Below are 14588 nucleotides of genomic sequence, written 5' to 3' on the forward strand. Positions count from 1 at the left end.
TTACGTTTGAACAAGAATAAACTGAGTGGTGATTGAACAGGTGCTCTGTGTGTACATGTCCTACATCTGCAGCCTCTGGGAAGCCGTCAGTCGTGTTTGTGCTTGTGTCTCAGCTGTTAGCAGCAGTCGCTGTTATCGCAAGTCCCCGAGAGGCTATTTTGTGAGGCAGAAGAGAGCAAACATACCTCCCTCCACTTATTGGCTTTCCAACTGGGGCATCCCCGTGCCCGACAGGCCTTCTGTGTTCGCGGGCGAGGCAGATGGCTGCAGTGCTCCTCCTCTGTTTTGGTTTGGTTCTGGAGAACGCAGGCTATCTCTCGCTTCTTGGTCCCGCGACCGCAAGTCACTGAACACTGGGGAGGGAAGAGGGGAGAAGGGTGGATGGGGAAAAATGGAAAAAATGGGCAGATTAGCAAAGTCCTGTTGAAGTTCAGAAGATTATATCTTTACCAATTGTGCTCATGATTAAAAAAGTATTTAAAAACAAAAACTGTTGGGTTATGCTGCATTGACTGCTACAGAGCACTGGTCACTTGTTTATCCAATTTTTATATCAATATTGAAATTACGTGTCCATCTCATAAATGTATAAATCGCTAGATTTCTCAACCATATCCAGACATCATATACCATCCATCTTTTTGGGTTTACATTTTGATGGACATAAATATTTCCCTCAGCACCACATACGCAGGATTTAAACACAACTCAAAACCAGAACCCAGCAGCTTCCTTGTTTAATTTCATGGCCAACTGAACTCACTGGAAACAAATCTCAGCTCAACAAACCCAAATGGATTTCACTGAAAACCTTTTGTCAAACAGACGCACGCTGACGGAATGCAGCCAACTATTTAACCTGTAAACAGAGGAATTACTTTAAGAGCTGCTGTGAAAGGCAGAGGGCCGGGGCAGGAGAGAAAAGATGCAGAGCCAAACGTGGATGCATGGCGAGACAATCATCTGGTACCAATAAGGAACCTGGAAATTCTTCAGGACAGCTAGAGAGACGACAACGAAGAAGAAGAAAAAAAATAACCTGTAATGAATAAAAACCAGAAACCCTGATGAAAGCCTTGCAAAAGAGGTCTTTGCCTGAGATGGCAGATTAAAATATTCTAGAGCCCTCGGTCCCCATGAGGCCAGACAGCAATTAGGGTGCCCGCTATTTCTGCTTGACGAGTGAGCGCCCCTATACAAAGCCACTCCAAAAATGGGGTGCTGGAATCAAATACACAAGATGAGAAGAGTTACATTTTGTCTTAGCGTATTTTCCAGTCCAGATAATACACATAATATTGCATTGTCCTCTAATTATGATCTCAGAATGTTGCATAACACCAGACACACTATTTTTTTCTTCCTGTGCGCTCATGGCACTGATCATACTACAGACGATCATGGGGCATCGGAGGAAGAATCTAGACTCACAAACGTGTCTCGAGGACTTTTGTCTTTTCTTTCACCACTTTCTAGAAGCTGAAAGACTTTTTATTCCTGCCCTGAAAAGAAAAAAGAAGTCTACCGATCGAGATTGGAGTACCCAATTGAACCCTTCAAACAAAGCCACCTCCTGGTCCTGTTCTGTGGTGCGGGCAGTGGTTTGACACTGCACACACATGCATCACACACATTGTAATTACACAGGCATTTTAAACACAGGTCTGGCTCAGCTGACACAGAACATCAAAGCCGAGGCCGGACCTGAGCGACTGGTCCTGAGCGTGGCAGATTCACATACCCGCTGCACACTCCCTCAAAAAATGATAACAGAAGTCCCTCTACCTCAGACAAAAGCAGAGACAGGCAAACATGTTGGAGGGGCTGGTGGTGGTGGTGGAGAGGGGGGTTAGCCCCTCCTTACTGCTGTAAAAGCAGGAGGAGGAAAAAAAGAGAGAGAGAAAGAAAAAAAGGAGAGGAAGAAAGGAAATCGCAGCCATACGGGCTACGCTCCCCCGACTGAACTGTATCTGCGTTTTGTGCGGTGAGAGAGAGAAAAAGACGCAGTGTACGGCGACGTGCTCCTCCCTCCACCCTGCACCCTCATCTGTCAGCTATTAGTTAATCAGGGCTTCTAAAGACTAGAGCACGGAGAGCTGGCACAACGCGTGGGACCAGAGGACAGCTTCACCTCTGAGAGCAAGAGGAGGGCAAGGACTCAGGGACCTCTGTTTCACTGAGCCACAGCTGGGCTGCTTCACTCAGCAGCACCCACTCAGGTAAGACTCCTCCACTTATCACGGAGTCTCAGCTGCTCTCAGCCTGACGTGCTGCTATCTCACTGCTTTTGGAGAGTGTCAAAGTTGAATATGGAGGTCGGCTTTTTCTTTGGAGAGTGTTGCATTATGATATTATGAGGAGCTTTTACTGATAATATTTATATCAAATGTACTTTTTGCTTTTATGTATGTTATGTTGGATTTAAACAGTTATCCTCTTGTCTTTCTGTGATATACGTGTTCTGAATGTTAGTTAAAAGCCAGAGAAAAACAGCACATAAAACCAAAAGCTCACATGATAAATGAAACACTCTTGGAAAGATTTGCCCTCCCACGTTGTCCCAGCCATTAATTTCACATGATTAGGTGGCTTAAATCGACTGTAATCCGCTGACGTTCATCCACACATGATGTGAATTTCTATAAGATGCAATGAATTGGTCTCTTTGAATTTGGCACAAAGTTGAAAACACGCCAGATAAAACAGCTTTTGTGAAAAAAGAAGAAAAGAAAAACTTCTGCAGAGAAAAAAATATTGATTTTTAAAATAATATGTAAGCAACAGGCTGATCTTAGTAGTGACAACATTCTTGATTGGATTGGGTTTCTCTGCTCTGGAACAACTCACATAATTGAGAGTTAAACCAGGCACATATTCATGGAATTTCTGGCAAAGTATAAAACATAATAGCCTGAACAGACGTCTGATTTAGTAGTAGTAGTATAGTAGTATATTATAGTGGCCTATATTTAGTATGTCATAACCCAGCATGATTTCTAACAGACATATTTCTTCTATCAGACTGATATTAGAGACTCTTTCCTCAGCACCTTTGTCTTTGTCTGGCAGGCGGCAACCTCAACACAACCCCACCCACTGCTCCACTGTGAACAGGTAAGCCAATAGGACACATGGAAGCTGTTAGACGTCCCGAAAAGAGACTCGACCATGTGGCAGTCAAACGATTAATGCTGTTTACTGTGTACTTCAGAGAGAGAAGGTGAAATCCACCAAACCAAATATCCACTTGTGTGAATGTGCTCAGTGATCAAATACATTGATCGCTAAGACCTTAAGCAACACAGGTGGGTGATAAAAGCAGAAATCAGTGAGAAAAAATGGTTTATGTTGTGGATTCAAAATGACAAAGGACCTAATCACACATCATAATGATGAAAAATGCTTATTATTGTCAAGATCAGTGACAAAAAAATTTTAACTTACAAACTGGTTACAGCTTGTTTGATTTAGCCACTATAATGGTGTAAGACAATACTTAATCTGTTTATAAGACTTCAGCCAAGTTATTTAGTATCTAAATTACCTTTTATTGATTGTCTCAAAATAAATAATGTATTATTAAATAAGACAGAAAAACGACTAAAAAGGCAATCAAGTTCACATATATGAGTTTTTGGTACATATTTCCCACATTTAATGGCTCATAACAACAACATATCTTAACATATAAGAGCCGAGGTCAAATTCCAATCACATTGCAGCACGCTTACAATGCAAGAGGATGGTAATACCAAGCATATGGTAACTGTAGTTACATAGACTCTTCAAAAGAGCTCAGCGCTGACCTGGAGCAAGAACAAACTTGCAAAGCGTCGACTGTGTGAAGGGAGTGTAGAATTATACCCTAGGCTACATGTTGTCAAGGTTGAGAGCTGCAGTATCGTCACACAAAGCTGCCTGCTCTTTATATTGTCAATCATCTGTGCAGAAAGTGATCATTATCAAGTGATAGAAGGGAAGTCTCTTGTTGCAGTTTCACTGTGTTCTCTGGTTGCACTGATTAAACTTAAATCAGCAAAGACGTGGGGCGACAAGAGGGAGGAAGATAGAGAGTCATGGAACATTCGGGCTACTTTTCCATTCAGGGTTTTGTTTTGTAAGAAGTCAAAACAACACATGTTGTCAGCATGAGAACAGCTGGTAAGAGCGGCCTCATGGGGCAGAGGAATGTCAAAAGTCATAGATCTTTTTATCCGTCAGGCCATAGTAGCCATGCAGACTTTTTGAAACCAAGAACGCGGCCAATGTGAAATCCTTGCATTAATATATGTGACTGATTCCGTGCAATTTTTAGCAGTAACCAATCTTACTGGGCATTTCAAACAATATCAAAGGATAAATTCAACAAAAATGAGGATATGTAATTGCAATATTTCCAAATGCAAAACAGGCGTATTTTGTTTTAGAGTAATGTTAATGTAATCGATTGACGAATTTCAGATGGGAGACATGATTTTGCTGCTTAAATCATCCAAAGATGTAGTTGATTAGATGTTGTGGAAATAATTTCCTTCCTGTCTCTGCCAATGCAAGTCCTGACAGCACATCTTCTGATTGGCTGAAACTATACGGCATATTCTGCACTCCATGCCAAGTATGACTTTGCCACGTCCGAAGAGTTAAATAAACACTCGCTTGAGTACGTATATACAGTTTCTTCAACACAGTTTCCTTTTTAAGTCAACACCACTCCGAAAAGATACACCAAGCAACCATAAGTCAAAACGGAATGACAAAAGAGGCAAGTTTTTCCATTTGTATAAACATTCCACTTGGAGCTTTTTCCATTACCGTGTTATACTGAAACATCCGGCAGTGCTCATGTGCACACTACGCTGCAGATGGACTACAAAATGACGAATGACTGCATTTCAGCTAGAATTCTAATTCCTGATGACAGAAGTTGAAAAATACAAACAGCAGACCAGCCGTGAAGTTATAAAGCGGTGACCTTTGACACAACACATCCCAGTCTAACTCCCTCTTCCTGCTATATGTTACACAGCTGCTTTTCTAATCTGTCATAGCAACCGGTTAACCACAGCTTGCAAACAGGGAAGTATGGAAAAGCTCAGAGAAGTGGAAGGTCTTGACCTTGAATTCATGTTTACCAAAAAAGTGATGTAAGAGAAGGAGAATAACCTACATTTGTTTTTGTAAAGGTATTAAATAAATATTCACACCTGTCTTATTAACACATATCCATAAGCAGAAAAATGATTACAGCTGATTTTTATGGCAGCATTATAGACATTTTCTGGTATTTGCAGTGTTAAACTAAATTGGTATTACTTTTTTAACCATACAACCCTAATCTCTTTATCTGTGTCTGCTCAGTTTATAGGTGGTGGCACGTCTTGGCAAAGGAAATATGCCTCAATTGGAAAAACACCCCCTTAAATACATTGTATCAATGAGAAAACAAATAAAGAAGTGTTTTTTTTAATAAACAAATTGTATTTTCAGCTCCTTAGATTCGGCATATAGAGGATCTTGTTGCAGATTCACCATTTTCCGTAAATGGCAAATGCGAAAGAGAAAACGTGGCAGTTAACCAGAGAGAGATAGAGGCATTGGAACTGTTCGCGGCTTGGAGTCTGAAGAGCCAAAGCAAAGGTCAGTTATGGGTAATACAGTTCCTCCTTTTCACTTTAAGAAGTACTTGCGATCTCTCCAAAGCTACATTGTCAAACTATTAATATAAAGCTTTACTAACTAGAGTTACATAAAGCTGCCATAATTAGTCAATCAATCAACTTGATGATCCCACAAATCGTACCAAAAAGTATATAACTTATTATATAACTGCCAGACATTTGATGGCCTCTGTTTTTTGACTGTGAGGATTTGCTGCTTTATTTGGTCAAATGTTATAGTAAATTTAATATCTTTGAGTTTTGAACAGTTCTGTAAGAAAATCTGTTTTGTAGAAAATAAAGCTGATTAATTGATAGTGAACAGAATTGTTAGGTTTTTGTTCTTAATATCTGCAGTGCACAAGATTGCTGAATGGATATCTCCTTGGATTTTTCCTTGTTTTGTGTGGAGAAGGTTCGACCAGCGGCCCAGATAGCACAGGTGATGAACAATAAACAGACCTGATAGGTAGCTAACTCATGTGAAGTGTACATCACTAAGTCAAACAGTACAATACAAGTACAGCTGAAACATCCCAGAGAGTGGTCTAAGACTTTAGGACGGCTGTAAGTTGGAGTTGGGTGGAAGAACCATTACCTCCCTGTTACTTAATATGGGCTACATCAGGCAATCGATCATCGTCTTTCTCATACTTCCGAAAAGGCTTTTTAAAAGAGTTGTTGAATCTCACATTTCCCGTTTCACTCCATCAGCTTGATAGGTCTGAATAAGACCAGGCCCTTGTAAAGTATGAGATGGTAGCCTCAAGGATCAGTGGAGTCAGAGAAGTGTATCCTAGAAGCTTAAGACCACTTCATAATGTTTAACCAACAAGTTGAGGATAAGCAGACGCGCTCTACCTGTGTCAAAGTGAGGCCGTGTGCCCTATCATTCGATGGGTTTGGGGTAGACCAACCTAAATGCTTCCAGACTTTCACGCCCTGTCTCTTCTCATTTCATCTCACTGCATCTCTCCCAGTGCCCACAAAACAGCATCGACCCTCACAAGGACTCCTCCCTTAAAGTCTCCCACTATCCAGAACAAATTCATTGTGCTTACGAGTCCACACGTATTTCTCTAGCTTACTTCCATATGATCATTTACCTGCTCTCAAAGATACAAAGACGATGTTTATGCAAGAAAATCTATATAACAATGTGCAATGTGTTCTCCCTTCATGTTATGAATCTGTTTCGCTTGCAACGCAGGGTCATCCTGATGTGAAAGCCATGCTGCCATCCAAATAGTTTGAATCTTCAGATAACATCTCACGACATCTGTTTGTTTTTGCCAGCAGAAGTCTTAATGGTTTGCCAATCTCTCGACCATATTGCTTAACTTTTAACCAGCGTCAATCATCAAGTTTTAGCTTTCTCTCAAAGGCAAAAATATTTCTATCGCCCGACTCAGATTTAAGTTTAAGCCAAGACACGATTCATGCTAAGGCCCTCCCAGCCACCACTTCAATTGCTCAAACTCAACTGGCATATGGGCAGGATGAGGAAACACAATGATGTCATGACCAGGTGACCCCGGGGTGACAGGTTTGGAGAATGTTCCTCCCTCAGGCCAAAGTCAAGTATGTCAATGTTGCGCATGTGGATTTCATCTGAAGCAGCATGATTAGTCCACAGACGCTCGACTGCGATCCCCCTCCATGGGAAAGCCTCTGCTGACAGGAAACGGTGTGTTTTTGTTAGCAACAAACAGGCATAAATTACTAAAATTGTGCCTTGGTTGCCAATTCATCACACAGAGCCGTATTGTTTTTCCTTGTGCACACATTTGACATCGACATGGCTTTTAGGGTAATTACCATTACTTAATGATATTTACATTCTGGTGGGTTTATGTTAAACTGTGTCTGCTATTCCAATTTTGTGCAATAAATGTGATAATTGTTTTGTGTCTTTTCTTTTTTACAAATGACAAAATGTGTTTCAATGACCTGTACATTGAAAGTGAATATAGCGCAACAATCAAGCTGTCACAGCAGAATAAGAAAAGATCCAGGGATGCGGACGAAAGACGGCAGCTAATTTGAGAACTCCTGGGATGTTGTGAATAAAGTGAAGCAAAGATTGAATTGCTTAATTTGTAAAACTGTTTAAATGTAAGTGAATTACAAAATAAAATATGACTTGATCACATGTATCGTCAAGATGGATGTATACCATCATTAATAAAGCCATATTTAGGTTTAAGAAATGTTTTATTTCATGTTGGCTTGACTAAGATGCCTTCCCAGTGTGTGTTGTACTGACATACATTCTCCAGAGATATTTTCCAAGGATTTATGAGCTACTCTGAAAACTGATGTGACTGATATTGGTGCAAAAATGATGTAAAGTAATTAACAGAGAATAATATATTGGAGATTTGACCAAGAGAAGAGGCCGTTACATGAGGTAAGACACCCACTGAAGCCATGACAAATATAAAGAGCATCAGCTCCAACACAAATCTGACATTTCACCAGGATATCATCATATTTTTTTTTAATGACTGGAAATTTAAAAATGATAGACTTTCTATAATATATGAACTAACTTGCATGGAGGTAAATTAAAATTGATGTTTGCCACTAAATTAAGTTCAATACAATATAGAATTAAATTGGATGATTTCATTGCATTTGTTCTATGAGGGGTTTCCTATGGTCACATTTTGCTATGTTTTGTATATATATATATATATATATATATATATATATATATATATATTATGTATATGTATATTTGAGTATACTACTTTTTAACTGGTGCTTTTACGAAGGAATTTCATTGTGTTTTCCACTGGAGTATAACCTCTTCTAATCTTATACTAGATTATAATAATAGAATATCTATATATTCAGGCAGGGCTTTTCTGTAAATACTGGCAGAGCTTTGCTTTTGGAACTCCTCAACTTAACAACCATGCCAGCATGAATTAATACCAATTATTGTTGTAGTAAAAGTAATACTCTGGGTCTTCAGTCTTCTGCCAAATGCATTACAGAGCGCTCCATTTTTACAATGGTAAACAGATGTGCCACCCAGCGCCAAAGTTTGATTTGGCCTGTGTATGTTTTCTCCAGGGAGATTGCAAAATAAAAATGTTGAAACACATAAAAGGGAAAAGACCTGCAGTGTTTTTACACTACATTATACCAAAGTATGTTAAGTACAACAAATGCAACAGAAACAGGTTTAAGTGCAGCCCTCAGAGGTTGAGCTGTTGTGAAGATTACTGAACAAGACGGCCAAATGGAATGAAGTCAATTGAGGGTCAAATACCAAAATACCACATAATGACCTATGAGTCAAGTCTCTGATGAGTTGTTTACAGTAAATCGCCTACACGCCATATACTCCATGGGTATACTGTGCACATATTGCAATCTCGTATTTAACTAGAGTGTAGTAGTGTACTAGAAAACGAAGAAAACTGCTGTACCCCGACAAAAACTGCTTCTCTAACAAAGCAATAAACTTTATATTTCAACCATCATTGCACGTCTGTATGTTCTGTCTTCTCATCAAAATCGTGTTCTCTAGTGAGACATTAGGATTTATGTTTTCATAACCTTGAACATAATATGTGCTCTCTCGTAAATAACAGTTACTACAGTCCTGTATTTAGTTTTTCAGTAAAATATTGCATTGACAAACAACACAAATTTCAGTTACGTTTCTTTAATATTCTTTACAGTGGGAAAAAAGCTAATTCAACATATTATGTATCTTTCATGAGAATGAAATAAATAGCAAAAAGAACAATAACAAACCAGAATATGCTAAATAAAGTAGCGTTGCCCTCTTGAGTTTGGCAACTTTGCACCACATGTTGAGCAAAAAAGAAGAGTGGGAGTGAAACTGTCATGGCTGAGGAGTCTTGGTTGTGGAAGTCTTGGTTGTGAATGACACAGAGAGAGAAGCAAAGAGTGCAGCGAGGACGCCAACATAAACACAGACTCATGTGAAACACTTCACCTGAAATATTTGTCATGATAACTTTGTTATGTCACTTTTTTTTTTAAACTGTTCGTGAATTGTTCGCGGGAGACTGAATCTGCTGAGCTGCACAGGAAAGTGTAACACTTGAATGAATCTTAGTATCGATCATTATGCCTTCATCAGTGTTTATATTGTGGTAGAGGCTACAAACGATCAATGTATGCTCACTGAAAAGTGTAAAAAATAAGTTTGATTCATCGAGAGCGGGTCAGAGGACGTCCTCTGAGCAGGCGCTCCTTTACATGTGGCCCACGATGCATTTGCATTCACACAGCTAAAGGATACGTCCCAGACCACCTCCACATGTGGTTAAAGTGATCGCATTTCATGACACAATCAGGTCTCATTTGGTTCACAGCTGTACTGAGCATCGACTAATCCAGTCCCTCAGGACAGATGTTAATACCAGGTCTGAACAGGGTGTGAACTGGGAGTAATCACAGTAGGGGCGTGAAGCCAGTGCAGGTCAGCAAAAAAAAAAAAGAATTGCAACAGGTGTTTATTCCTCTTTCAGGCTGTAACACGACAATAAGAGCTTCTTTTCAACATGTAGAGTATATTAAGCCAAAATCTGATCTTCTCATTAAATACTGGATGATTAACTATACAGAAGCAGATTTTGCAATGATGCTGACTGTTTTTATCATAATGCTTAATGTTTTAGTGTGAATGGGGAACAAAGCTGAACATGGGTTATGGAAATGTTTAGTTCTGTTTATTCAATATAACTAGACTTCCCATGTCCCAGGTCACATGACTGCACAGACCAAAGGATCAGTCCAGAACAGTTCAGGTGTCATTTGTGTATCATGACAAATGATTCAAATAAAGTGGTTTCATCAGTCCAAACCGGAAGAACAACATTGAAGCTGAAACAACTAATAATCTCTTGTAAACAAATAAATAAGTTTTATCTGAAAAAAAAAATCCTTCAGAAATACAAAACAAAAAAAACTGGCCAAAGGAAAAAAGAGACACAGCAACAAATGACCATAACTTTTTAAAGAGGAGGTATCTGTGTGCTTATGTTTGTGTTATGGCCACTGATCGAAGGTGAAGAACGGCTCAACGATTTATACTGCACTGACGGTTTCATGTGCAATAAGCTGCACTGCTGCTGCCTGATATTCATGAATACTTTCTCAGCCTGAAGATATGATAAACCTCCATCTTCAGAATACCAGTAATGCACCATTATTTAATGTAAACTATTACAGTGCCTTATCATAATGAGAGACTTCCATTCACAGACAGGATGTTAGGATCCACTGGTTGACACATTAAGATGCTTCTTTGTATGTAAAGTAAAAAGCAGGTGAATACAAATATTTTAGAATGGTAAATACAGTGTAGATTATCAGCATTCCTGTTTTTTAATGTGACCATATACCAGACAATATACTTTATTCAGTTAATGTTTAATAATGTTTTATTCCCTATAATGTTTATTTTTTAAGTTATTTCAAGGCACTTGCTTTTAATTTCATTTTTGGATGAAGTTGAATCTATATATTTTATTTCATAGTTCACTCGGTTAATGTGACAGTGTAGATGTTTTAAAATATTTTATACATGTCAATTATGTGAAACTGTATTTCAACCTAAGTAAAAATAAAAACATTATCAAAAATACGCATGAAACATGATCTGAAAATATTTTCCTCTGTACAAACTGTATTAACTCATAAAGAGATACGAGAGGTCTGACCAAGAGCACCAGCAAAAAAAATTAAATATAATATTCAGTAACGGCTACTTGAAAAACAAAATAATACTGTACAAAGATACATATACAAAATACACTGACAGTCATCTGTTGCTGTTCAATAAAGGTCATTATATAAACTCTTATACACAAATATACACTTGTGTACTTCAGATTCAGGGTGAAGACAGCAATAACAACAAAGAACATTTACTTCAACCCTCATAAATGAAATAAATATTTTCTAGAGTTATGCCTCTACAAATATATGGCAATGTTGGACAGCACCGTCCACATTTATATGATTGCATTTGGAGCCTTGTCTCAAAATGGGTTCCATGTGTTTTTCATGATCCCCTGAGTGGAGCAGCATTGTGTTTTTGTGTATTTTTCTTTTTCTTTATTTTTTTCTTGATTCTAATCAGCACCACGCCACTGCAGGGCCCCTCTGGGTGGGCTGGAGCAAGCGAGCGAGCCAACGGTAGCACTCGACACCCAGCTCTCACTCCAGAGTCACCTACAGTTTTAGGCAAAGAAATCACACTCGCCACGCAGTTCGTTTTCAGCACACACAATGTCTACTCACAGTGAGGCACACCTCGGTGGGGAGGGTAAGTGGCAAAGGAGAACGAGTTAGCACTATCATACCGGCTTCCATGGTCGGCGGTGCCAGGAGGCGGAGCCTGGGCAGGTCTGCAGGTTGCATTGCTCCATGTCAGTGGGCTTGTCCAGGATGTCACAGTTGTAGTTGTTGAGCCGCTGACCATTGGGCCTTTGACACACCACCAGGCGAGTCCTCCGTCCTCCACCGCAGGTCTGGGTGCACTGAGGTTAGAAAGTAAAATCATTCTTAATAATCTCACATCATTATATTATATAATAATGACTACTGATAAATTACTTGAGCTGGGCTTTTGCTGACTATTTGAGCAATGACTTTATAAGACTAATGTCCCTTGACCTAAGTAACCTGACTTTGGGGTTGCGTGAACAAGCAGAAATGGAAACATTTGGAGATGAAGATGCAGTCACTAACATTCACAGACAGGGTTAGGATGAAAACATAAAAGAAGTGTGAGAAATATAACCACGTTTACAATGAGCGTGTGGAAGAGTACGAAAAAACTGTTTGAGCTCTAAACGTGACCTCACCTCTCCCCAGACGCCGTAGTTCCACAGAGGGCAGGGCCCGGAGTCACAGCTCTTGGACTCGGCAGGTTTTACTCTCTCGTCACAGTAGCTGTTGCTGCGTCCATCAGCGTCCTGACAGACAACCACTCGTCTCTGGAAGCCTCCTGCACATGTACTGGAACACTGCAGAGCACACACACGTGTGTCATTGAGGGCTACGACACATGAACACACAAAGAAGCCTAAAAAATAGAAAACCACTGGGAAACACCTGGGTACTACTCCTCTATAATATATGACCGATGTCGTCTCACGACCAAAGTTCCCTACAAGCTCCAGAAATCATACGTTTATTCGAACTAACACACAATATACAACCTGACATGCTGTATTTATCTCACTAAGACGACCTCCAGCTGCACAGTTCAAAACTGTTTTCCTAAGGAGGAAAAACATCAGCCAATGAGGGATTGTCTGAAACTCTGAACGACACAGCCTTGAACGGAGCAGTGGGTGCACACTGCATCCAATTAAAATGACTAATCTCCACTGTCAATAGGAGTGAGTACATTCAGAGCTCTGTATGTGTGAGGGAGGACAGCACTGGGTGAGCCTGGACTGCAGCTTCCACTCCACTTCATTATGGGAGAATGTGAGAATGAACAGTGTGCTGAGATGAATGCCTCTTCTGGGGGGATTTTAAAAAATAGAAGAATTTTCTTCTCATGGCTTTCAGAGAAAAAGAAACACACAAAACATCAATCATCCTCTGAAATCCTTAATGTGATCACTAAAGTTTTACAGAAATAAACACATCTGTTGATGGAGCAATGGCCTTCTCATTAAGTGATTTATTAGGTGAAAATTTCAAAACAGGAAATTTAGGGGTAAAACATTGTGATTTTACCCAGAACTGAGATGTTTTGCCAATTCCTGAGGAGCAGATTCTTTCATTTAAATAACACATTGGGTTCTACTTTAACTTAACTGGACAGCTAATAATTCTAGAAATTACTGTCTGTATGTGGCTTTAGAGAACCATTCTCCTTTTAGCTTCATACCAGGCATGTGTTTGTTAAGGGTCCAAGGAAGTACAGTGTTGAATTTGCTGCAATTAGGTCACGTAATTGGTTCCATCTTCATAAACTTTGAATAAACAGGTGACCAGCTCTTTGTGCTAGCTTCAGGGTTCTATGAACTGAGTCCAGCAGCTGGTCTTTACTTGCAGCGGCTCAATTACTGCAGGTCACTTTTACCGCATCAGAAAGAAAACTACAACCAGCACTGCACTAGTATACACAAATACTAACACAAATTGGGGTGAAAGACCAAATACTAAAGACTAAAACTACAAATGAAGGTCATGCATCCTACAAGTTGTTGTGGATGCCATCGCACACGATCCAACTATTTCTTCCACTCATGTGATTTCTATTAAATGCTGTTCAGGTCTCTTTTGCAGCTCAACCACTAAAGGCCAGACATAGCTCTTGTGTTAGTGTTAATGTTGGCCTGGGTACACTGGGGCAATTTCATGGCAAAATGGACTACAAAATAAAACTTTGTGCATTAGACACAACTTCATCTGCACCGATCTTGGCATAAACTAACTCAGCTACCACACATGGTTAAACACAAAAAGATGAACTTGAGCCCGATGAAAATAGCATCCTGCCTGCATCTGAGCCAACACGACTCAAAGCCAAGAGCATGAAAAGCCTGAATGGCTCCGATCCGTTCGGGTTCGTTCATGCCCAATCGATTTCAGCCGAAGAATTAAGGTCGCACCTTCAGGGGATGATACTTTGGATACATAGCTACAGTATAGAAAACTAATGTCTTTACTTACACTGACACAACATTTATACACAGTATATACACTCTACAGTGTATGCATTGCAATGTGTCCATTGGTGCTGTTTGTAAAGTCCTTTACCATGTATGGCCCTCTGCCCTGGGAACTGAAAACATCCACTACCTCACCCACCCAGTGTTCACAAGGTTTTGTTTACATGCAGACAAACACAGGATTTCACAGCATTATGTTATATATACTATACACCAAACTGGCCAAACATCAAATAATTTCATTCAT

At 39.7% G+C, this 14588-nt stretch overlaps 1 protein-coding gene and 1 long non-coding RNA gene across 5 annotated transcripts in view; one reads left to right on the forward strand and one right to left on the reverse strand.

Annotated features, from left to right (window-relative positions):
- LOC109624417 (A disintegrin and metalloproteinase with thrombospondin motifs 20) overlaps window positions 1-14588 on the reverse strand; it is a 122628-nt gene that overhangs the window by 14159 nt on the left and 93881 nt on the right. For all 3 annotated transcript variants that reach the window (XM_069527713.1, XM_020079061.2, XM_069527714.1), the window contains 3 exons: window positions 12515-12676; window positions 12011-12187; window positions 186-353 (listed from right to left, as the gene is read on the reverse strand). In XM_069527713.1, coding sequence (XP_069383814.1) covers window positions 186-353; window positions 12011-12187; window positions 12515-12676 — 507 coding nt within the window. The remainder of the gene's footprint in view (window positions 1-185; window positions 354-12010; window positions 12188-12514; window positions 12677-14588) is intronic.
- LOC109624418 (uncharacterized) lies at window positions 509-9153 on the forward strand. 2 transcript variants are annotated; one of them, XR_011243356.1, is made up of 3 exons: window positions 1590-2219; window positions 3070-5637; window positions 6015-9153. It is a non-coding gene; the product is annotated as an uncharacterized lncRNA (long non-coding RNA). The 2 variants fall into 2 exon arrangements; XR_011243355.1 differs by having other exon boundaries at window positions 509-2219; window positions 3070-9153.

The sequence above is a fragment of the Paralichthys olivaceus genome, chromosome 7 (genome assembly GCF_024713975.1).
Source record: "Paralichthys olivaceus isolate ysfri-2021 chromosome 7, ASM2471397v2, whole genome shotgun sequence".
NCBI classification, from domain to species: Eukaryota; Metazoa; Chordata; class Actinopteri; order Pleuronectiformes; family Paralichthyidae; genus Paralichthys; species Paralichthys olivaceus.